Source organism: Ciconia boyciana, chromosome 19 (genome assembly GCF_034638445.1).
Source record: "Ciconia boyciana chromosome 19, ASM3463844v1, whole genome shotgun sequence".
Lineage (NCBI taxonomy): Eukaryota > Metazoa > Chordata > Aves > Ciconiiformes > Ciconiidae > Ciconia > Ciconia boyciana.
Genome location: NC_132952.1, coordinates 5,478,190 through 5,503,501, shown reverse-complemented (window position 1 = coordinate 5,503,501; position 25,312 = coordinate 5,478,190). Strand labels below are relative to the sequence as shown.

General features: G+C 53.1%; 1 protein-coding gene across 17 annotated transcripts in view; it reads right to left on the bottom strand.

Moving 5' to 3' along the window:
* SAMD11 (sterile alpha motif domain containing 11) overlaps positions 1-25,312 on the bottom strand; it is a 192,805-nt gene that overhangs the window by 4,898 nt on the left and 162,595 nt on the right. For all 17 annotated transcript variants that reach the window (XM_072883837.1, XM_072883832.1, XM_072883831.1 and 14 more), the window contains 5 exons: positions 21,177-21,321; positions 11,860-11,975; positions 11,403-11,481; positions 10,426-11,129; positions 2,856-2,980 (listed from right to left, as the gene is read on the bottom strand). In XM_072883837.1, coding sequence (XP_072739938.1) covers positions 2,856-2,980; positions 10,426-11,129; positions 11,403-11,481; positions 11,860-11,975; positions 21,177-21,321 — 1,169 coding nt within the window. The remainder of the gene's footprint in view (positions 1-2,855; positions 2,981-10,425; positions 11,130-11,402; positions 11,482-11,859; positions 11,976-21,176; positions 21,322-25,312) is intronic.

Genomic DNA, 25,312 nt, shown 5'->3' with positions numbered 1-25,312 from the left:
CATCCCTCTGGAGAGTGGCAGTGGCTGTCAGAGCCAAGGCAGCTGAGCTGTTGCAAGTGTTTTTTATTGCTGGACTCCACCAGCAAAGCCACTCATGACTGCAGCATGTGTTTCTGCTCTTTGACCTAGCAAAAAAACTGACTATACCGATTTCTTTTCCTTCCTCTGAAGCCAATGTGGCCAGGAGCCAAAAGCCTCCCTTCGCTCGGCACTAAAACCCTCCACAAAAAAGCCTTAACTTGAGAAAAGCATCCCCCTTGGGTGTCCCACAGGTCTTCATCCACTGCAGGGACAAAGCTGAATATTGTCGAGGGCCGAAATCAGGCATGGCAACTTTTGTTTTTGCTGAAGTTTTCTTGTTTGTCTGAAACATGTTTCCAAATGCACAGCATACCACCGAACTCTTGCTGGGTTTTCCTGGCAGGAGAAGGCTGCAGACCAGTGCCAGACCTCCCCGGCAGCTGTGGTTTTGGAGAAGAGAACACAGACAGCTCTGCAGTTTAGAGCCACGGAGCTGGGTCGCCCTTGAACACTGGCATTTTCACATAGTAAAAAACCTGTTAAGCATATAACCATAGTGCATAAAAACGCATCATCCCTTAAGCCATGCACCCCCTATGTAATGCAACATAGCAAGGCCACGACAGGAGGCTGTTTACAGCAGCTCCCATTATCGTAAAACATGTTGTTTGCAATGCACTGAAAAGATTGCTGAACCTTTGTCTCAGCGAGCTATTGATTTCTTCCCCACTGGTATACCAGGAGCTGGCATGGAAGGTGTAAATGGATGATCCTTCTGCAAGGTGGTTGTGTTAAAGATTTCTGCACATTTCCTACTGGCCTAATTCAGAAGCTTCCAGGCAACTCTGATCTTCATCCCCAACGCAGGAATGCAGACAAACTGCAATACCACCAGCGCAAGAGCACACTGTTTGGGGTGGGGGCAACAGGGAATGTAAGTAGCTGTATATTTTGGTTTTAGAGCCGTTTGCTTGAGCTCTCTTCAACACATACTGCAGCCCACACACGTACACCCCTGAACCCATCCCCCATCCCCTTATCATCCTCACTAAACCCAGCTCCTGAACTCCCCCCTACACACGCAGACCTGCTGCTTTGCACTCCTGTAAACACCCATCCATCCACCATCCTTTTTTAACCAGTGCCCTTTCCCTCCCTCTCTCCATAATCAGAAACTGACCCTTCTCTCTTCCACACACTCAGTCACCCTGATCCACTCCCAAGCACCACCCAAATCTCTGTCATTCCTCTTGGGCAACGTTACATGTACCCCAGCTCCGTAACAAACATTCACTTTCCTAAATACTACCTCTGGCATGCACAGCTGTTTGCTCCAAAGAAGCACTGGTTTTACAGGTGGTTTTAACAAAGTGTGTTGTGATGGGATTAACATCACGGTTAGGGGCAAGGAAGGACAGACTTTAGATTGAAAGCACATTATCCCATCACCTGAGCAAGAAGGGGGAGGTGCGGGGCAATTCCAGGTTTCCGCTTCCCCACCCCCTCTGGAGGGGTGCAAAAGCATGCACCCTTCCCCATGGCACACTACCAAATCAGCATAACCCGAAGGGAATCGCTTCCCTAGGGCCGGATACCCACACTGCTCTCCTAACAGGCGAGCAGAAGCAGGGGCGCTGAGCTTTACCTTTCTCAGAATGGCTGGGGGCAGGTTCTGGGAGAGGACACTTGTCCAATGCAACTAACAGAGGGAGAGACAGCAAGGGCCAAGGAGGGGGAGGCGGCAGATTTTTAGAAATCGGATTTCAGCCAGCCTGGATGTCAAAGCACAGCTTTGCACTCCTTAGCTGTCAGTCAGGGAAGCTCCTCTCTTGAAGTGGCATGTCCGGAAAGCTCGACTCCTGCTCTCCTTCCTCCCTTCAAGACCTGTTCTCAGCCTAGGATGTCTCTGCTGAAAGGCTGGATTGTCCTGAACTTTGGCCCTTTGCCTCTCTATCTCTGCTACTTTCAGTGCCTCCCTTCTAAGCACACTATATCCTCTTTACAAGGCTGTCCCAGACAGCTCAGGAATCTGTGCCTTCGCAGTTGGTGCGTTCTCTCAATGGGGCATTTATAATGGACTCTAGCAGATGCGGAAGCCAAAAACACGGGGTTGTTTTTTGTATTGCACCTCACAACCTCACACTGAGCAGGCTTTATGAAGCCCCCAGTACTGATGGATATTTCAACTCTCCTATAATGAGCTTAAAAATCACAGTCGCCATCACTCTACAGTGTAAGCACGGAGGTCACTGACACTTGTGCAAGCGGGGTCCCTCGCAGCCCTGCTCTGCCCCCGCGATGCTCTGGGTGCACCAAGAGAACGCAGCACCTTCTGCCAGGCTGGCTGGTACCGCGAGCTGCCCACCCCGATCCAGGGACTACCTGACAGCCCATCCCACAGCACAGCTGCTCCACACAAAGCCACCGCTGCGTTCAGCTCTGCGATAGAGCACAGGGCAGCTTCTAAAAGCATGAGCTGGGCAGCGAGAAGTAAGTGACACGAAGAGCCACTAACCGTGATCAACCCTGCGACTCAGATGCTCACTCCTAACCTTGCCCCGCTCCCATCCTCTCCCGCTGGACTCTCTCCTTATTGCTATCCATCTGCAAGGCCCATCACACACCTTCTTGGGGCCGTCACTGGCAGCAAGTAGCTATTTAGCAATCCACGAGGAAAGAAAACCAAAAAGCTTCAGGCCCTGCAGGACTCTGAGATATGCCTTCTCCTAGGATGGACAGCGCAAGTAAAATAGGCATAGATGGGAGGGAGAGACTAGGGGCTTGCAGGGAGGACGTTCCTCCCATGACAGTCTTGAGGCTGTTGAGAGATTTACCTGAGTGTACTCGGTGCAGCCAGACAAGTTGGACACAAAGCTGCATACATCCTCCACCGTCCATTTGCTGATGTCTTCCAGCGCAGGGCTTTCCTCACCATCCAGAAACAGACCTCCCATGGTGCCTGGATTGTTTGGAGTTGGGGGGGTAGGAAGGAGGGGAGGAGAAAGAAACATAAATCATTAAAATCCCACACGGACAACAACTAGCCTGCAATCTGAATATTTTTCTCTAGCCACACATTCATCTTTAATGACCTGTCAATTAAAGCGCTGGGCAGGGTCAATTCATAGGCCTCTTCCTCCTGGAGGTCCCCAGCTTAGAAAAGGGGGCAGGGGAAAGGAAAAATCCTAGCTAATGCATTTCATGTGTTTAATGTTCTTCAGCTGTGGGGAAGAAATGGGGGGAGGGGAGAGAAAAGAAAAAACCCTGAAGGAGTGTTTCTCCACACGCACCGCAAAGCGGAAAACTCTGACTGCCCTGTGGGTTTCTTTCCCCCAACCCTTCTCCTGGCTACGTGCTCCGAATGATAACAGGCTCCAGCACCTCTCCCTGGTGGCCCACTGCCTTGCCGGAGTGTGAATCACTGGAGAACATCTTGCTCTTTCAAAGCGTTCATTTCCAATCCACCCCAGCCTGAAATATCCATCGGATCGGTCTGCCCCAACACAGCCGCTGCCTCAGAATACACTGCCCTCCACTCCACCGCAGGAGCTGGGCATCTCTCCTGGCCCGGCATCTGACGGGTGACGGGACGACCCCTGCCAGCCCCCGCGACACTCTGAAGATAGCACAGCTCCGTTCAAGCCGATATGTCAATTCTCCGAAACGCAACAGCGGTTCAGGTCCCAGCCCTGTCAGCAGAGACGAAGGTGATGGGTTCCAAAAGGGTGGAAAAGATCCCCCCCCGCTGCCCTGCGTCGCCAGTGCCTGACAGCACAGGACATGCACGCTGGGAGAAAACTGGACTGGAGCTGAGAGAGGAGCTGGAGGAGAAGCACAGAGAATAAGAAATGGCGAGAGAAATGCCAGCCAGGTAACTCGTATCTACTGTAGGGTGTAACAGGAAAAACGCAGAAACAAGTAACGAAGAAACGTAGTTCCAGAAAATGCCACTTCGCGGGGGGAAAGGAAGAAGGGCGGGGGGGTGGGGGTGGGGGGGCATTATTAACCTGTGGAACTCACTGCTGCATGATATCATTTAGACCAAGAGATCAAGAGGACATTTATAGGGATGTGAACATCCATGATTCTAGTGGGTAGAGAGTTTATGAGGGGTATAAGCTGTTACGCTTCAGGGCACGAAGCAACAAACTACCAGAAAAAATATTTCTCCCAGGGGTCTATCATGACAAAATTATCTGTTCTGTAGGCTTAAGCTTTTTCCCTGAGGCATTTGATCAGCACCATGGACGTAACCTCTTGCTGCGACTCCTTTGCTCCTGTCCACAGCAGGTCGGATAGCACTTCTGCAAGTCTTGATAGCACTAGATAAAGTGGGATGCAACAAAATCATGGTGGGGAGCACAAGCCCAGAGAACGAGGAGTGGCCGGTTCCCTGGGGGAACGCACCAGGTCAGATGCAAGAGGCACAGAAAGAGGTGCAGAAAGAGGCGCAGAAAGAGCAAACAGCCAAGTCGAGTCTCCACTAGCTAGTTGGCAAAGCCACCAGCACAGGCCAAGGTAACAGGAAAAGGACAGGATTTACAGAGGAAGTTATCGTGCCAATAAGATGCTTTTAAAACAACAGCAGGCTGCACAAGAAGCAGTCAGACACTATGTAATCATTTCCACTACATTTCCGCTCCCAACTTCCTGCTTCCCTTCCCAGCCTCACCCTCCGCACTGTTCCTGCAGCCGCACCACCACTTCCCCTCCCGCCGCCTCCTCTTGGGGAAGGAGACAGCAGTGCCCTGTCTGCAGCCCACACCGCCCTGCACAGCACTGGGTAGTCGATGAGCATCTCCTCGTGCAGCGATTGTACAAGGACCGTCAGCCTCCTGTGGAGAGAGGGTCAGCCACTGCTCACAAACGGGGATGAGTCCGCATCTCGCCTTACACGCATGGGCCAGTGCAAACAGATGAGTGCCAACTCCAGAGCCGGAACGTCTTGGCTGGAGCCGTGGGGAGAGACGGGAGCCCTCCAAGGCCTCCTGCCTCTGCCAGCTCTACCTGCCCCTCCGGAGTAGGGACGGGACTGTCCCTCCCTCTCCCCATGCCTTGGGGACTCACGCACATCTTTGCAGGCCTCCTTGCCAGCGCTTCTTACCAGCCCGGGACCCTCAGGGCGCTCGCTGTGGGCAACAACCAGACCTTTCACACCCTCTTCACATCCTTAGTCTCTACCCCAATCTTTCCTTCTTGCAGGCACAGGGCCCTCTCCCCTCCAGCGTAAATACCAGGCTTGCAAGATGCTCTGCTTGCTGCTCCCCAGACAGCTCTGCCTGGCCATCACGTGCCGAGCGTGGAGAGCTCGTTGCCCCCCGCCTCGCCACCCTGCGCCGCGCTGGAGGCCAGGCAGCTCCTCGCTCTCTTCATACCTCTTCTTCTTCCAGCTAGAAAAAGCTTCAAATACTTTTTTTGTGTTGATAACAGCTGCAGAGAAAACGACCGGCTTTCCTGCGAGCTAGGCGCCCGTCAGTGCGGGAGGCGGAGGCAGAGGCTGTTGCCAAAGAGCCAGCGAGCACTTTCCGTCCCCTCGCCACCCCCAGCTACCAGACAGACAGACAGATGGACACAAGCCCTCATTCTCATTCCTATTGCATTCCATTTTCCAGGAGACAAACTCACAGCTGCTTATGTTAAAATTCACAAAACACCCAAATGGCTGAGGGCTTTTTTTGCTGTTTCGGGGGAGGGTTTTTCTTTCTCGGGGTGGGGGGTAATTCTCTTTCTCCTTTTTGGAAGAGTGGCTGCAGCTTGGTAAATAGAGGAAGTGAAATTGAACTCAATTATTCCAGGCACAGTCAATGCTCGGGCGAGACACCTCCATCTGCAGCCAGAGCAAGCGCCTCCGAGGGGATCTGACTATAACAGCCAACTGCTTTAAAATTAGGTACTTCCTTATTCCAAAAGCAAGCCAAGGATTGAATTGCAGCAACGCAGTGCTTGGGAATGAATTCTCCAGTCACCAGCCAGCCAGACCCATCCTCAGGGTTTAACCTCAGCCTGCACGGAGAGAGGCTGGTCCGTCCCCACCAGTCACGCATGCTCACCAGGTCCCCACCAGGGTGGGCAGAGATTTAGCCCAGGTGCTGCTGCCCTCACAACTGGCAGGGACGAGGGGGAAGGTGTAAGGCTTCCCCACGGCCCCTCTCCTGCACACATGCTTGCAATCCTGGAAGCGCACCGAACGCGGGATCATTTGCAGGGTTACTGACATCGCCAGAAGAGCTGGGCTAGCAACTACTTCTACAGAAGCCTTTCTCCTCTGTGGTTTGCTTTCCTTTGTTTCTTCGTGCCCCCAGAAGAAAGGAAGGGAGAGGTCAAGATGCACACAGATGCACACACAGTAAGCCTGCTGTGTCCAAGAGTGAGGGCAAGACAGGCCTGCTGTATGGGAACAAGAAATATTTTCCACGTACCCACACACAGAGAAATATAATACGGCCAAAATATTTATCTCGGAGAGTTTGTTTTCCCTTCCCATTTATACCAGGGAAACAGGGACTGACTGGTGGAAATATTCTTGGGAGGGGGAAGGTAAATACCAATACTTTGGGTTCTGGCCTATTAGCTCTTTCTGTGCCACAGAACTTAAAAGCTAGAGGGTGGAAACCTATTTCCCTTGAAGTTAGTGGCAAAACACCCCTCTTCCCTGCAGAAAAGCCCAAAATCTCATGGTGACTGCAGAAGAGCTCAGCCCTAGTAGCTCCAAAGACTCAGTCACCATTCTGTGTACTCGGCACCCCTGAAGTCAGGGTTGTGGAGCCTGGTGTTCAGGCATCCCCCGCTGCCCTTTTGCTTCCACCTCAGCTCTGTCACTGGTCTGAAGTCACCAGATGCAGGAATAACCCCAAGAAAGACTTCTGAAGGAGGACACAATAGCTGATTACAGTGGTCCCTCTGGCCTCAGTGTGTATCTAATTTGCAACTAGCGCAGGACCCGCCCTCAGCACACCGCGTCCTGTCACTGGCCCTTTCTAATTTTGAAGTCCCTAGAGCAGAAGGGCTCCTGTCCTTCCTCCCGTCCCTCCTCAGGAAGATGCTCCACCGTCTGCTCCATCTCTGTGCATGGCTGCACCCGCTCACCACTGCTCTGGCAGTTTGGAGAATGATAACAAATAGGTGCCAAGCGGCTGGAAGGGACGCACCTTCTATTATAATAATGACATGTCACTGGATCCTGCTGGACTGCGAGGATGCATAAAGGGCAGCATCTATTCCCTGCCAGGCCTCCTCTGTCTTGCTCTATGATAAATGATGGTCCGAGAGACTGGTAATGGATTACAGAGCATTTCACCAGATGGGGCCCAGCATGTAGGGATTGAAAAGAATCCATCGTCCCAGGCCAGCGTCTTGTAGACAGGTGTCCACGTAAAAGCCCTCACCACCCATGCCGCAATCCATTTATAATTTCCCTCCCTCCTCCTGATATCCAGCTGCTTCAGAAGAGAAGCCTAAGGCCGAACGGGTCAGAGAGAGCAACCCTTCTGGCCATCCCAGTAAGGGAAACCTCTGCTGCAAATCCAGCAGCCAGGCTGCAATGGGGCTGTCTCTGCTGCACGGAGACAGGCGAGTTTTTGCTCCTGGGATCACAGGAGACAATTCAGGTGCCAACTGGGAGACCAGTGCAGAAAGCAAACCCACTTGGAAGTCAGCCCACCTATGCGTTTAATCAGTTTTGCTACCTCTCTCTAACCCCTCTCCCATTCCTCTCCGTGCATGCACCCCGTCCTTTCCGCACACCAGAGAGGGCTGGGGTCATGGAGCGGCACCGGAATGTTTGTGTTAATTGCTCTCCAGACTACAGATCGATAGAAGGATTTTAGCCTCCTGCACACTCCATCCTTCACCTTTTCCAAAGGACGGGGCTGGAGGAGGGTGGCGGGAGGAGGAGGGGAGCAAGGCTGCTGAAACCTTGACGAGATGAGGTCATCGAGCAGCCGCCAGATCCCCAGAAGGCAGCTCAGGGAATCGACCCAGCTCTGGCTGCCTCATCGATATTCTTCCCAGTAGGGACAGAAAACAGTTCTCTGCCTCCAAAGGAAGAGCCTCCCCTTGCTGGAAGACCAGAGGAACTGTCTGAAACTCAGCGGTCATTTTCAGCCAGCCGCTTCTCTCTTCTCCCTCTGGCTCTTCCTTTCGGCCTGCCATGTACCTGCCTTGTTTAGGCGGTTACTTCATAATACCAGCCACCAGCGTACAGCGCAACATTGCGACCATCCAGGCCAAAAGAGCGGTCCTTGTGCAAAAAAGGATTACGGAAATTATCTGGCACCAGGGGAGAGGTGGGTGCAGTTCTGTCTGTCTGTCTTCATGTGGTTTGTGTTCCCCAAGGGCCAAAGTAACACATTTTTCATTGGCACACGTTACCCCAGCACACCCCACGATCCCCGCAGCATTTGGATCAATATTAGCCCTCAATATTTCAGTTGCTGAACTCCCAGCTCCCCTATCAACCTGCTGCGCTGCATCGAAGAAGATGCCCTGTCTTCCAAAGGCTGTTTCAGGTGAGAGCTTTTGCTCTGGAGTTGTACAGTGCCTAGCACAACAGGGCCTAAACTCAGTGCTGCTGTCCCACAAACAGGCAGTATTAACAGCCACGACAACATGTGAAGCTAGCCGAAAGCAAAAGAGCCCTCAGGAAAAGACCTACAGCTCTGGAACAGGCTCCACAAATCAGAAGTGCCTGGAAACTGGGCAGTGAAACACAGCCCTGATCTTTGCCGAGGCCTCAAGACACGATCGTGATATAAATTCGAAGTGATAATAATAAATGGCCTATTACAGTAACTCACGCATTGCTGGGGGAGGGAGGAAACCCATCTACAATCCAGGCCTCCCTGCAGAGCCTCACACAAGCGATGAGCACCACAGAGCCGTGCGTTTCCCTTTTTAATGGCCGGGAGAAAAAGGCTCCTGTGAGGAAGCCTCAGCAGCCCAAGGCAGCAGGAATATTTATCATGTTGGCCACCTGCCTGTCATAGAAAAATCGCTTCCTCCTTCCTGGTTGGAAGGCAGCTCTAATGAGCGATGGGCAGCCGCGTTCACAACCGCGGCAGCTCTTTGCATAGAAAACAGGCAGCCTCAGCAACCCTCATGCTATGCCCCCCTTTCTCCCTCCTCCACGTGGCAGGAGGTCCTACCTCCTGCTAATTGCTCAGCCAAGTAATTAGCTGAGGCAGATTTTGGCTCTTGGCTAGGCTGGCGGGGCTGCCACCCCTGCTCTGCCCACAGGAGACCCCTGGGCAGACCAGCTACCAGGGTCTGAAACCTCACTTTGTACCACCTGTACTCACTGCTCCCTTCTGGCTCCAGCTGTGCCTGCCTTGGCTGCCCATCTCCGTAGCCCAAGGGACTGCGCTGCTGGGGACCGGAGAGCTGGCAACGACTTCCCTGCCTGCCTGTCCCATCCAACAGGCACCAGTCCAGCTATACCAGTGCCTGTGAGACTGAGAAATACACCACAGGCAGGGGAAAGAGCCCATCCACCTCTGCCCTGGGAAAGGGGCATAGCAGTGGTAACTCTGACACCTCCAAGGTCATGGGGCAGCCAAGATGTGTAAGTCACTGCTGGGGAGCTCTTTGACATTCCATCCCAAAGGTGCTGTCTCACACGCTACCCTGGAAATGTCCCAGATCTGACACTCAGCAGGGAGGAAAATGCTGCAGCCTTAATCCTTCATTTCCCTCTCCTCGAACTGTGGCAGTGCACAGAGGGAGAACCAAGCGTGTGGGAACCAGCCAGCCACCCTCCAGCCCTGCACATCCCCAGTGCCATCTGCACCTCTCCCTGCAGAACGGCCTCAGCCTCACTACCAGCCTGCGGGCTCTGCCCACGCAGGGCAGATCCCAGTCACCCTGGGAAGCTCTCCTTCCGTTCCTTTGTCCTGCTGTATCTGGGTGTTTCTCTCCAACCTGGCCCCTCCAGTCCCCACTGCTTGGAAATCACATGAGCACAGCCCAACAGTCTTTACAGCCTCTCAGGCCACCCTTCCAGATACAATACTTCTGGCCCTTTACTTTGTAGGGCAGCACCTTGCAGCCATTAATAATTTTTGTTGCCTCTCCCTGAAGCCCCCTATAGTTTACTGGCATCTGTCCTGAAACATGGCTTCCAAAGAAGGCCCAAGCAATTGCAACATCCCTTAGTCCATCACGTTGCGAGTTCCCTTCTCACGTGCTTCAGGCTCACTTTGTCCCTGCTGGCCCTCTTTATGACCCTTGATTTGCTTCGTTGCAAATGAAGTCCTTTATACTAATTAAAAGAAGGTGCTTGGTTCCCTGTAGAGAAAAAAGAACTACAACCACACTGCAGAACAGGAAGGGGGAAGAATCCCACTTTTAGCACACTGCAAAACATGTCTGCTCAGCCAGTAACTCAGCGACAGGCCCCCACGCACTCACCTGCATGGAAGTAGGGGTTCATCGTGTAAGGGAATCCAAAGGGCAGCGGCTGAGGTGGTGGGATGGAGGCTGGCGGCAGATATTTCACCTCATTTTTGTTGATGCCTGGGCCAAGCAAATGGCTGGGGGACTCGGCACTCGAGGAACTGCAGGGGGCATTTTGGCCAGCAGCCGCTTCACCCAGCTCCTTGGCCCCTTCACAGACTTTGCCCGTCTCTTTGCATTCCTTAAGCTCAGCGGCCGAGCTGCTGCTCTCAGCCTTCAGGCTCTCTGGCTTCTCGTCGCTCACATCTGCATCGCTCTCAGAGTCCTTCATCTCCTCATCATTACAGTCTGGCACCCCATCCCGTGCCCGGGGCTCCGCCAGCTCCTTGGCCTCGCTCAGCCCCTGCGGCTCAGCGCGGTGGTGTGCCGATTTCCGGCTGCCCCGCCGGGGCTGCTCCTTGGGTGGCGTGGCACTGCTGGGGACGCTGGGGTTGAGGGAGAGCAGGGGCGTGTTATTGTGCCGCAGCACCAGCATGGCATTCCTCCGGGAGAGCTCCTCCCGCAGCGGGTGGCCCTCGGGGATGTCGTGCACGTTGCGCAGGGCCGGGTGGTCTGGGGGCAAGCCGGGATGCAGGCTCAGCGGGTCACCAGCCAGTAGCCTTTGCCTGTGGAGATTCTCCAGCTCCTTCTGGCGGATGATCTCGGCCGACATCTCCAACCTAAATTGGGAGAGGCAGAGAGGGAATGTCGGGGGGGGGGGGGGGCCTCTGCAAGTAATTTGCTAACCCCCAGCCATGCTGAACCAGAGCTTGCAGGATCAAGGTGTCGCCTCCACACCCACACGTTGTTTCCATTGGTCTCACTTGGACAGCACTCTGTCACCTGTGCACAGCTCATCCAACACAGCACCCCACATTACTCTACCTGCTGCTAGGAAAGCGAAGGAGAAGTCCAACCCGAGCCCAGGCAGGCTAGCCCTCTACACTCTTTACCTTGCCAGGTTTTGCTTTCGTAGCATCTCTTGCTGTCGTGCAAACATCTCTGCTTGTGCCGGCTGCAGGAACCCGTAACCTGGGGACAGGGAGAGCAATAATATGGGGTTATTAATCTCAGCATTGACTCTTTGCTAACTCAGGGCCAGCTCCCCAGAGGGCTAACTGAGCAGGAAAGGGCAGCTGAGAGCTGCCTTTCTGTTCTAGAGCCCATCTATTCCCTCACTCCCAAGGCAGTGCAGCCTGCTGCTGAAACATGGGACCAGGGAGGCTAGTGGGGATTAAAAGAGAGCAGCCGAGGCAACCTGCTCCTATCGCTGCAAAACAAGGGCGAAGGCAGCACAACAGTAATGGGGAAACACAGAAGATGTGTCTGGCTAAAGGACAGTTTGCCACAGCCTGCATCTTCGCTCTACCCGCTTCCCCTGGCTGATGCAAGCATTTCTTATGCACTCACCTGGTGTCTGGCACAGAGCCGAAGGCACCCCAAGGAAAGGAGGTCTCAAGTGGGGGCCCAGGGCAATATGGGGTGCATTCTGGGGTGAAAGCAAAGGCGGTGGGTGGGATATCTCCCTGCAGAAATCAGAAAATAAATTCATGTTGGAAACCTGAAGGCTCCATCCACAGTGCCCAGAGGGCCCTGGCTCAGGAAGAACACCCCTTCTGCAGATGACCTGCATTCTGTACCAGAGGCTGTTCTGAGACAGAAAGATGCCTATTCACCCATACGCAAAACTTTTAAAACTGAGAGAAAAAGGAAAAGAAGCAGAATCAGAAGGGGAAGAAAGCAGGCTGGACTCCATAGGTCCCACATACTTCCCACCTTGATACGTTTGCTTCTGTGGCCTTTCAGCTGGGCTGTTCAAAGGGTTTTTGGCTGGCCAAGGCTAGCAAAGGCAAGGCTGAAGATGCTGCATCTGCCTGCCCCCTTAGCAAGCTTAAGTTTCTATCTCAACTACCTTACAACTGAAAAGGCATTCTGTATTTTAGGAGCTGGAGAGTGGGTTTGGGAAGATTTGAAGGCATCACTGGCATGCCTTGCAAAAAAAAAAAAAAAAAAAAATCACGGTCCTAGTTGGAACAACGGGTGATCTTTAATTCTGGAGAGAAAAGCTGAAAGTGAGGCAGAGAAAGACACAGGCAGGAGAAATGGGGAGAGGGATGTTAGCAGGAAGTGCCATGGGGTCAGTGGAAGGGAGTACTACTGGAGAAGGGGTGGGTGATGCTGGCCAGAATGGGTAAGGTGGCAAGTAAGCTGGAAGAGGCAGGTTTGAGGGGTGGGGAAGAGGACAATGCCTGGAAGCAAGGCAGGTAGCGCTTGCTTGCTTGCGGGGGGGGGAAAAAAAAAAGGGCAGAAAGGGAATAAGAGCCAAGGTCTCTTCCATTAGTCAAATCTGCCCTGGGAGCCTGCAAGCAAATCCCTGCTTTCCGGCTGCACGTCTCTTAATTCCTTTTGATGGCCACTTACAACATTATTACCTTCACCAGGGCATCTAGAGGCAAAGCCAAGTGCTGTGCCGTTTATTTTCATTTTACAATATCTCCCTATAAAATCTGCATCAGGAGAAACTGGAGGGCAAGAGAAAGGGAGCAAGAAGGTGCATGTGACTTTGCAACAAACAGACCATACGCACAACCATGCTCCCCCTTCCAGTGGGGGGATGATGTGCGAGTGTGGGATAATGTGAGCATCCCAGCCATCCATGCCCCCATTCCACACAGCTGGGGATGGATTACCACCACGGCTCAGGAAAAGCCAGACAAGGACTTTTTGGGGCTGAGGTAGGCAAGGAAAGGATTCCTGTCTTTCCCCTAGATCTTCCCGGCATAGTTTTATCCTCATTCTATGCAACGGCCACTACAAAACGCTGCCACACACTGATCCACAGCACAGAATGGGCTGAGATTCCCCTCCGAAATTCCTCCTTCTCCCTACCCCTTGCCCATCTGCCTGTCTCTGCCTCCCCCCTTCCCGTCTGTCTCCACTCCCCTTCTCCCCTTCCCCTGGCTGTCTCCGTCTCTCCTTTCCTCCTCCTTCCTCCCCTAGCTCTCCTCTAAACTAATTGCACAGCTCGCTGTGTCTGGAGGAGAGCCACAGATCGATCCGTCGCTGTTGAAATGTTAATGCTAATCGTATAACCGCTCCGCCAGCACCTCGCACTTCAGTGGCAGCTCCAATTAATCTCAGGTAACGCAGCGCGTGACCTTCGGCTCAGAGCCGGGGCAGCAGCCAAGCGATGCTTATGTAATTACACCATGAAGTGTGTAATCACCTGCCCTAATCCCCGAGGCCTCACAATTAGCCGAGGCCTCGGTCGCTGGGCTGCCAAGTGCTTTGCCACCCCGGACAGCCTGCAGATGAGTAACGGACAATTAAAGCGGCATGACGGGGGCTAGGAGGTGTCCGTTCGATCGTAATTAGCTGTAATCATGGGGAGACGAGCCTGGCAGACGTGCTGTTCGTTTTATAAGAAGCAATTTAGGAAATCAAGTCGCTTTTAACCATTCCATGGCCAGGCAAGCAGTGGCCATGCCCTCCCTGCCTTTTATAAATGCAGAAAAGGGGATCCTGTACGAGAGATAACAATGCACAGAAGCCCCAGGTGCAGGCTGCACACAGACAGCTCAGAAGGAAACGCTAAAAACAAAGAGAGCTTCTTGATTTTGGCCAAGAAGAGACAATCTGTGCCCAGGAAGCATACTGTTTGATGGGGATCAGGACTAGGCACTGGAAAATAAAAGGTTCTCCCTTTGGTGGCAGCCCAATGTTAATCAGAGGCTATTTTTATGCTTTAATGTTGCACTACAGGGCCTAACTTTGATCCCTAAGGAATTCACATCTGCTGGAGACCCTGCAGTTCATTCCTTCTGTCCTCTCATCAGAGCTGTGCAGCTTCTCTGCCTTTCGGGGCCAGGGATCAACTCATACTTTGGACTGGCCGGTGAGTGGTACCCCGGCTGGGGAAGGGGGGATGGCAGGACGAAGCAATTGCTGCGGGACCTGATCACGCTGCCATGCACACGGCTGAGCACAGCAGCCTGCGGAGGCTCAGAAGGGGCTGGAGGTAGTTGTAAGAGGAGCTGTAAGAAATGCATCAGGAGCAACTTCGAACGTGAGAGGTCAGTTGCTGCTTATGTTACACACACAACACATGCTGGGGATGAGTCCAAAGGTTTAGAAAATTCAGGGAGACACATTTACACATGCTGTCATCATGCCTGCCTGACACAGCAGACCACACGGAGACCCCAGAGTCGTTCTCTCAGCAACACTGGAGCTCTCCACCAAACACACACAAGGGCAAAGCTGCTGGGGGAGGCCAGATAAACAGGACCAACCAAAGGTCCCGCAACTGGCACCGTTACACCCGTGGAGTCTGTGGCCTGAAGTCCGAGAAGGAAGGCTGCATATGGCCAAACAAAAGGGAGTCATTGCACCTCTCCTGCCATCCCCCTAACGCTCAGCATCACTCCCCAGCAGTAGATAACTTAGAAAGAAAGCAGGTATGCTCATAAATATTCAAGGGACAAGGGACTCTTCTCCCTGCAGGTAGACTGATACTCCCTAGCTCATGCTGCAGAGCCTCCAAGGAGCAGTGATTCACACCGCCTGCGTTACCATGAAGGACAGACGCTTTCTGCCATCCCACAAACCCAGCCTCCTGGCCATCGAGGCGGGGAACCTGTTGGAGCCTGCCCCTGCTCCCTTCCAGCCCATCTGCCTGATCCTTGGCATGGAAACCTGGCACAGGAGGGAAGGAGTACAACCAGGTCGTGTCCTGGCACAGAGCTGGGAAGCCCTCCCAGGCTGCCTGGTACAGATACAGCCAAATGCTTCCGAGCAAGCTTGGAAATGAACTGGCAACCCTGAAGTAAAAAGCCCCAGAGACCTTAACAAAGGCTACTGTGCTCTTAGACAGACGTGCACCAAAACACAAATCCTTGCATCCTCTCTGAGGTACGTATCAGCCTTCAACCCCCCCATTAATTTCCTTCCTCCTCTTCTTCCACCTCTCAGAGTAAGGGCTGAATTACAGTTCCATACTCTGAGAATGTTAATTTAGCCCTTGGCAATTACATCTGATAAGCCTTGTCCTTACCTTGCAGAGAGCAATTCTGTGTTACTGCATATTCCTTCCTCCACCCACTTTTTTCCCCCCCTAATATGCCAGCTGGAGGCTTGTGAGCAGGGTATTAGGGGATTTGCACTGCATGCTGCTAAATTTGATATGTCCTTTAACAGGAGACAAATGGTTCACAAGGCTTAAAAAGTATCGACTTTTCTTTAACAATAAGCACTAATGGCCTTCAAATAATCAATATTTAAAGTCATTATGGGGTTACACATTATACTGTTAAAACCAAGCCTTTCACTTTAACCCCATCATATCCTCCCAAGCCCAGAGCAGTGCTCCCCCCTGACTCACTCCAAGCTCAAAAGGAAGGCTCGGAGCACAGGCTGTGACTGGAGATGTGAGAGGGTCAGGAAATGCAGATTGAAACCGGCAAGGCATGGAAATAAATTTAGAACGGATGGGAGAGGGGGAAAAAAGAATGCATGAAAGCTCTGCTTTCTTCTGCTTTGCATTTGATAGGAAGAGACACTTTAAACCTGAGGTAATAGGCAAGCAGCACACAGCTCCTTGCTGGTTCGCCATCCGCAGACACCGTCTGTGCCAGGAAGGGAATATAAATAAAATGAAAGGGCTTTCTAAAAATGGTATTTGGGATTTCCAAGCAAAAAGAGACACGTACTGGTGCTGCCCTTCTAGGGCAGCAACGAGGCCTGGACACGGAGTCTGGTTTATGCTGCCAGGGGAAATCACTCCCTCAAAATCCAAACTGGTGCTAAAACCAAATTAGTTAAATCAGGTCAAGCTCCTTGGCCTTTGCTCTGCATAACATTCAGCCAGCTGGGATCTGGTGAGGAATACTCTCAGTGCAACAATCAGAGAAAGAGGGATACAGCATTCCGAGCAGAGAGGGGGACGCAAGGCTGGGGTAGGTTAAGCGTAGGAGAGATAATGTGTCCAGAGAGGACAGGAGAATGTGCCCAAGGAGCGCAGGAGTAAAAAGGAAAGCCTCCGCGATGCAGGGGGCAGAAATTAGGTGGTGAAAAAAAAAAAATGGTAGCAACAGCAGATGGAAAGAACCCAATCCAAAAATCCTTGCTGAGTATTTCAGGCACATCTTTGCACAGAGAAAGGCTTCTGGCTGATGCACAATGTTTGTCAGCTTACTGCAACGGAAGGGCAATAAGTGCATCTTTGAGACTGCGGCTCCCACCCCCAGAGCACTCTAGCCAAAGGGCTTGGCTTCCCAGGACCCCAGCAGATCAGGATGCTGATGGCATCTCACACAGGCAGTATTTCTTGCTTCTTGGCATTCCTTCTGCCTTCACCCCATAATTGTCTATGGTCCTGCAAGATGAATTGCGTCCCTAATGCTTCTTATAGACAGTACCAGAGACAGCTGAATACTATTACCAAAGTATCTGCCTCAACACTTGCCCTTTCTCTGACTATAATCTGCCTTCTCCCCCTCCTGTGAGAGAGAAGCAGGTTCTCCCACACAGACCCCATGCCACATACTGTACGCATGTGAACAAGCTCCTAGCAACTCATAACACAGAACTGATGCATCATATTTAGCCAACAAGCTTCACCACACTGATCGCACTGTTAGGCAGCTCATCCAGCCCAGTCTGAGCACCTGTACAATGCCTTCCATTGGCAAGGTATAAAAGCTTTTCCCTAAAGGGGGGTGAACGCAAGTGTTCCCTAGGCTTCACACACACTAGCCTGCTAGCCTGCTCTGCGAGCAGCAGTCTGCTCAGTTCAAGAGTACAATCAGGAGTGAGCTCTGCAGCATGTACCAGGAGATGAATACCCTGGGTAAGAACATGCCAGGCTAAATGACCCCAGCAAAACCAAGTACATTGCCAACAAATTTTGGAGACAGGATCCAAGGAGTAGGATCCAAGCAGCTCTCCATCTCTGTGGGGCACAGCCACCTGCCATTTTTGCAGGAGACAGAGCAGTTTGGAGATGGGAAGTACTCCAGGCTGGAGTAGTTACAAGGACACCTTTTAGTTGTACCCTTTCCTCTTCCAAGTCTTTTTATAACACTGAACTCAACAATCTTTTCAAACAAACCACCAGGTCCTGGCATTCTATAATCCAAGTCTGAATCAATCTAGAGAAGGATCTAGGAAACCAAAACCATTAAACCAAATGGATCCTCAAGCCTGCAGCTTGAGTCTACTTCTGGCAAGACGTATCAGTTTTACCAACTCTTTTCGACAAATGAGGAAGCTGGAGCAAAGAGGTGAAGGGACCATTACTCTGCTAAAAGGACCTTGGAACCTGGTCCAAGAAAATCCATATTCAGCGTGTGCACACATGTGTGTATCATCCCCTTCAGAGCCAGTACCCACCTGCCTGCCTCGTGCTTAGTATCATTAAACCTACCAGCCTGTTTCTGACCAGCAAAGACGGATGCTAACTAGTGGACAAATGTCTGAACATACCTATCTTCCCAAATGTTCCCTAGCTCAGACTCATCACCCACCTCTTCACACCTGGAAACTGGAGAACTGTATATATAGTTCCCACTAGCAGGCACAGGTCTCTGCGTTCCTGTCTTTGCAAAAACAGCAGCACTGCCCTCATAAAAAAACTGGGTCACCAGTATGGGTTTTCCCCCTTTGCTTTGCCAGAGGTAATGGCTAAAGTCTGGAGTGGCTAATTATTCTTGCCCACAAAGCTGCTGCACTTGAGAGCTGACCTGATCCCCACAGATCTCCCGATAGGAAGCTGAAATGGAATTTTAACACCATGCCAAACAGTTCACATCCCCCTGCATCATGCGTTATTACTTCTGCTCCTAGGAAAGGAGATGCCGTAAATCTACCTACAGTTTGCCGATGTATGTGAGCCAGCTTCCTCCATTGCCTTCTCCTCTGTCAGTGCCTACCTGATCCTTTTAAAATTTCTATACCTTCATAATAAAGGTGCATAGAGACTGCTTTGATTTACCCTGTTGACAAAGACCACGGCAGCCAAGTACAAAACCCAAGGCTAACAGCAACAGGGAGAATGGAAGGGAGAAATTAACCCATATGGTGCTCTACTGCTTTACAATACATGGCCACGGCTTCTCCTGGCACACCTAAAAATGCCCACAGTGCTTTGGCAAAACAGCAAGAAACTTTGCACATGACAGCTCCAACTGGGCCGTTTCTGAGTGGGAACACAGTGATACATGCTGACCCTTAGTGGCACTCAGGTGGCTGTGGACCACTGGGGACAAATAACGATCACGTGAACTAATGCCAAGCAGACTTACCAAGTCATGACTATGGGGCATAGTTGTAGCTTCCCATTTCCCAGCAGGACTCCCCTGCTCGGCTAACCAAGGATTATCACACCTGAGAGCCTGGCCAAGCAGGCAGGCCACACAGGGCCTTCTCACACCCTCCTTGTGGGAGCAGATGGCTGCAGAAAAAACAGGCAGTCTGGTCTGTGATGCCTTGGCATGGTGGTAGAAGGAAGCACGGGACATGCCCATCCAGGCCCACCATGGTGATGTTCCACATGGTTTGTCTCAAAGCTCCTTGGAGAACTACTCTGCCCAGGTATTTAGAGCAGGTCCTGTACGTACGGTCCGAGGCAGAAGCAGTGTGGCAAAACAAAACCAGGGCTGACAACGTGCTATGAACCTTGTTTCAGTCTGCAAACTCTTGGACAGAAATGAGACTACAGAGTATGTATCACAGAGAAAAAGACAGCTGCTTTGTTTATTTACCACCAACACAGCCACAGGCTCGTCTTGCTTATAGGCAAATAACTAGACCTTTACAAGTGGGTGCAAACATCCTTGCTCCACGCAACATGCCACATTACACTGCTCTTCAAACTGAGGTGCTCAAAGGCCTTCCCAAACATTGAGTACAACCTGCTTTCAAAATGAGAACCACTGTCACCATGCAGCAAGGGAAACTGAGACACAGAGTGACTCCTGCAAACTTAATCCAAGAGCGTGCAGACATTTCTCTCAACATCAAAGGCAGGTTGTGCCCCTATGCGTTCCTTTCCCCCCCTCTCACCTCGCCAGGATTTCCCTCTCACTTATGCCGATGCAACTATTCATAGGGCTACTTGGAGAACTGAATCGAGATGAAAAGTAGTGGCCTTTTCCAACCGTAACTCCGGGTCTTCAATCTCTGTCCTCTGAGCTAGCGAGTAACTTCTCTCTCCCTCCCATAACTGGGGAGGAACACCGACCCTAACTCAGTCCTCTTCTTAAACTGCTAGATAACCCCCTCTTCCCAAACGATTTAAGGTTTCCTGGCCTAGCCCAGCTCCATTAGCTAGAACACCTGTCTGGCAGCGGCAAGTACCTCTGGATTTGATACATATCTAATTCATTTTCAGTTTGCCCCTCCTGTGTGCAGCACCTTCCCATAAGCAACCTCCACCCTTCCGTATGTGCCTTCTCAGCCAGGCCTCCGGCTGGCCTGGCACTTCTCCAGGCCACACATAGCTGGAGAAATTTTCCTGATGACTGGCTGCACTGAAGCTCGTCTATCTCTGCATTCCTCACAGGTCTGCCTACAATCCACATGGACTGGGTTGGATTTTATTAGGTGGGTTAGCCAAAGTACACCCTGTAGGAGAAAGGTTTACCAGGTCTGTCCAGCCCCTACACATTGCAAACCCATTGGTCAGAAAGAAGGAAAAACAGACAGGATCTCCAAGGCTATAAATGGGGGGCCCCCCGATTCTGAACTCAACACATACATATGACCACTAGAGAACCAATATTGCAGCCTGCTGCCTGCCCCCACCCCAAGATGAAAGCCAAAAAAGTCTAGATACTAGAGCCCTTCACAGCTTGTCCCATGATAACCAGAGCCTTTGCATCCCCATGGCTGCCAGGCCCTCTCCCGCCTCCGCTATCCTTGTCAGAAACACACGCAGCTTTAATTTAATATCCTTCTGAAGTTCTTGATTGTGGAGAGAATGGCTTATGGCACAGAGCAAGACAAATGAGCTAGAATTTCCTGGGAGGGAGGGAGGGGGGGAAATCAGCTTTCCAGCACTCCTATCAGTGGTAAAGGGAAACTGTGCCTCCTTCTTCCTCAAAAATGAAAATTTCTTCTCTTTCTATTCCATCGTAGAGCATTCATTCTCTCTCATTATCTGGGAATGCTATAAAATACAGACTTAAACATCTTAACTTGCTCTGTGCCAAAGAACAGGTTAGAGTCTAGCATCTGCTCTGGAGATCCAAGGCAGGACTGGGATTGCTCCCACCAGCCAGCCAGTCGCCAACCTGGATGTGAATGCGTATGTGCACAAATCACCTCCCTTTGCACAGACATCCCAGCATGTGGCAGGCACACATACAAAACCACACTTTTGCACCTGCGTAATGCCCCAGGGTGCAAACGCCCAGGGGAGGCATTAACACTTTGCGGGGGCAAATCAAATCTGCCCACACTCATGGGCACCGCTACCCTCATCCAGGCGCACCCTCCCCTCCCGCACCCTTCGGGTACCCGTGCACACCAGAGCCTTTCCAGACTGGCTCTGAGGGTGCACACCGGCCCCGGAGCCCCCGCCCCGCCCCGCCAGCCGGGCTGCCCGGAGCCCCCCCCCGCCCCGTACCCCCGTGCGATGCCGTGGCGGCTGGAGCAAACCCCGCCCCGGGGCGTGGGTGAGACGCGGCCGGCCCTTCCCCGTCCCCCGGGCGGAGCCGCCCCCGCGGTACCTCTCGGGGAAGTGGGTGTCCCTGTGCTGGGGGAGGCCCTGCTTCCTCCGCTGGCTGGAAGAGTTGCTGGCCGAGGGGATGTGCGCTTCCATCGCGCCGGGGTTGCGCGCCGCCGCCGCCACCTCTTGCCGCGCCCGGAGGAGATCTGGGGAGAGGGAAGGGATGAGCCGCTGCCCGGCACGGGCCCCGCCGTCCCCCCGCCCCGGACCCACGGACGGACGGACGGAGGCACCCACCGCCCGCCCGCCCGCCCTCCGCCGCGGGGGCTGCTCCGGCTCCCCGCCTGCAGCCGCGCACCGCCGTAGCCCCCGGGCGGCAGGGCTGCTCCGGGGCTGCTGCCGGCTCCCCGCGGGCGACGGGGCTGCTGCCGGGGCTGCTGCCGGGGCTGCTCCCGTCCCGTCCCGTCCCGTCCCTCCCCGCAGCCCCTCGGGCGACAGCCTGCCCCTTTGCTCCCCCCCGCCGCCGCCGCCCGTCTCCGCGGTGCGGGCAAGCTGTCAAGCGCCGGGGAGGCGGGGGAGCGCGGCCGGCCCTGCGGTTCCCCTGCCCCGGGCTGCCCCGGGTACTCACCCGGCAGAGCGGGCTCTTAGCGGGATCCGCCTCCGCCGCCAAGGGAGTTTGGCAGCGGAGGAAATTGTGCAACTACGGGAGGGGGTGGATTGCTGTTTAATTGCCTTCCTGTTGGAGGGAGGGAAGGAGGGAGGGAGGAAAGAAGGGAGGGAAGGATGGATGGGGGGAGGCAAAAAGGAGAGGGAGGCTTTCCCGAGCCACCCGCCTGCCCCCCTCGCCGTGGGCGCGTCGCCCCGGGCCGCGGCTCGCAGCGCACCGGGGGCGGCACCGCCCGGTCCCCCAGCAGAGCCGCGGCGGCACCTGCCCCGGCCCTCCGTGCCCAGCGGGGAGGGCAGCTGACCCGACCCGCCACCGAGAAGCCAGCCGCGTCCTCCCGCCCGGCCCGCCTCCGCCGGCCGGGAGCAGCCGGCCCCGGCCCGCGGCCACCCGCGGAGCCCCGCGCCGAGCCGCACGGACGGCGGCGTGCAGCGGCTCCGCGATCCGCAGGGCCCTCGCTGGGCACCGCCGATTGTAGCTGCCCGCCCCGGCGCCCCCCAGACCCTGGGGCCCGCAGGGTTTGCCGCGGGCAGCGCTCTGCGCCCAGGACCCCCCAGACCACGGCCCAGCATCTGCCCCTGTGAAGCCTTCCTTCCCTGCTGCCCCTGCATCTCCCGCTGCTGCCGAAAGCAGGGGATGGGGGGCCGTTTCCCTGGGTGGCCCCTACCCCCTCGGCCAGGGAGCACCCGCCTCCCCCCACTCCGCTGGCCGGGGAGCACCCATCCCTGCCAGCAGGCAGAGCCTAGCAGTGGGGCCGCAGCGCTTCAGAGCACCAAGGCCTGTTGTCCTAAGCACGGTGAACCTCCCAGCCAGCAGCCCAGAGCCTGGGGGAGGCTGCGGCCCTCACCTGGGCAAGGGGTGACTGCTGGCCCTGGCAGGTCTGTACCTGCCTAGGGCAGCTCTGCCGTAGGAAAGTAAAGGGCTGGGCCACAGAGCAGATGAGGATGGGGTACAGAAAGGGGCCCCTTCCAGCCTTAGACACAACACTTTAATCAGACCATTGGCTGCAGGTCAGAAAGAAATGCACCCCTCGTTAAACCTGCACTGCCATGTTACCACTGCAGAACCCTCTACCGATTACACAGGCGGACTGTGCAATGACAGGTTATATGCATGTACAGTCTTTCCAGGGTGGGTGTCAGCATAGACAAGCTGCCCACACAAGTGCCATGTGATGGACAAGGGAGGCATGGCCCGATACACCCCAAGCGCACGTTAATGGGGATCACAGCATACTCCAGGGAAGAGCAGGCAATGCAAGTACAGCTGGCTTGCTATTGCACTTGCTTTCTCAGGGAACAACGCAGCTGGACAGGCCTACAAGAAGGTCTAGTGACATGGACACCCGTACCAGTTGCACTGACAGAGGCTTTTTCCAGAGTGCTACTCCCTCACAGCTACGCATCAGGAGCCCCTTAGTTCCTATACCTATTTGAAAACACCCTATACACAAGTGGCTGATATCCCACAACAAAACCTCTGCTGCCACTCACACGATGCACAGGAAACGCATACATACAGATGCGCACTTAGAGGAAACCTCCTTCATACACTCACTGTGTACCACTCTGCAAAAGGAAACCAAAACACAGCTGGGGAGAGGAGGAGAGGAAGATTTATCTTAATGAACACATCCTGGTCAGGATCAACTCGCACATTGAGATTTCAAAGCACTCCACATCCAGCAGCGTATTAGTCCTCTCCCCACAACTGGGATAAATAAAGCTAGGTTAATATAGGAGTGTTGCATGATCCTGGTAAGGATACACTTTCCATTTCCTTGCCTTCCCCTATACCACCATGCTGTTTTCCTTTGGTTCTGGAAATCCCAGCCACCCATATTCCTATTAGCCCCAAGATGTGCCCAGCCCAGCTTGAGCTTCACCAATCACTTCATCAAATATTTTGGCCATGGTCAGGGCTGGAGCCCCGTGGTGGGACTGCAAGTTCGGGACGAAACGCTTACACGGCTGCTATTTTTGCTGGCAGTAAGAAGGACACCTGAATGTTTCTAGCCACGTTCATGCACGCACAATCCCCGTCCCCACGCCCCCAACCGAGGTGACAAACATTCAAATGACGTACAATTTTGAACTGCAAAAGTATGTAAGAAATAGCGAAACAACAAACCCCATCAGATCACTTATAAAGCCTAGAGAATTCTCCGAGCCAGGGACCATGCACCTTCAATGTTTATAAATTAATTATCTGAAAAACCCAGGTCACTCCTTATTGCCACAGTGCCTGTAATTTAGAAGTCTGGCATGCAGCCAATTCCAGAAGCCGCATTGATCCTGAATGACCGCAACAACCCCCCACACGCACACCCTCTCCTCTCCTCTCTCTCTCCCCTCCTTCCCTCCCCTGCGTCCCTACCCCCTCGCACAGGCCCCCCCCGAGGATCTGTTATTTACAATCCTGCACTCTGACAGTTGGGAAATCAGATTGATTGACAGTGGGACGCTGGCGGATGGAGGTTCCAGGCACGGAGACAGACTGAATTCAGAATGTGGGATGAATGCCACTGGGAGAATGGGGGCGGAGGAGGGGGGTTGAAAAGCAATTAAAAAAAAAAGATTTCTAAATTATTAACATTTTTTAAATTATTAATGTTATTGGTGCCTCCATGTGAGCCCGCAGATAAACTGCGCTTTGTACTGGCACTAATAATTTATAGCCCAACCAGAGCCCTGTGGTGTGGAGACAATCCAAAATACACGAAGTTTTGTCTTGTCAATGTTACACGAGAGAGTCTGTCTGTGCAGACTCCTTTTCTCCCCCTGCCCACCCCAAAACCTCAGTGTGACCTCACCTAACAAATGCTGATGAGACAATTTAATCATAATCATAAAAAATACGTCAGGCTTTTAATGTAATGAGCTACTTTACTCATTACATGGGGGGAGAAGGGGGTGATATCAGCTGTTCCGCAGCACACTCTCTGCCTGGATGTACACATTCCGCATGTCCAGCAGCCATCCGGTGCCCAGGTTAAGTGGTCTATCATGACTGTCTGTTACAATACCGGTACACGTAACATATTTTGTGCTGAGTACGTGCTTTGTTGTATTCAACATGGTCTACACAGACCTGCATGTCATGGTTGAATATTCAGCATTTGCATGGCTGCATGTCTTATCCTTGTGTGCACAATGCATGTTACATACTGTCCTCTCGCATACTGTGCTTGTGTTCATTGCACGTATGTGTGCAAACTCCAGCCCTACAGTGCGCAGCTTTGCCCTGTCCCTATGTATCATGCTTGCAGGAGCTCTGCATCTCTGTAAATGTCGGGGACAGCTGAACACCACACACAGAAGTGTGTGCCCATGTTCACTACGGTGTGCCTCAGCACAGGTTTATGCCATGCCTTTGCTGATACGCAAATCCTTACTCCACAGCGAAAGGAATTGCCTTCCTGCCCCCAGAGAAGCCAATCAAATCAAACAGAGTGGAAAAGAAGACAGCTTCTTCATTAACCTAACAAGGAGCCCTGAGGATTTACACTCTAGACCGGAGATTCTCCTCCAGCT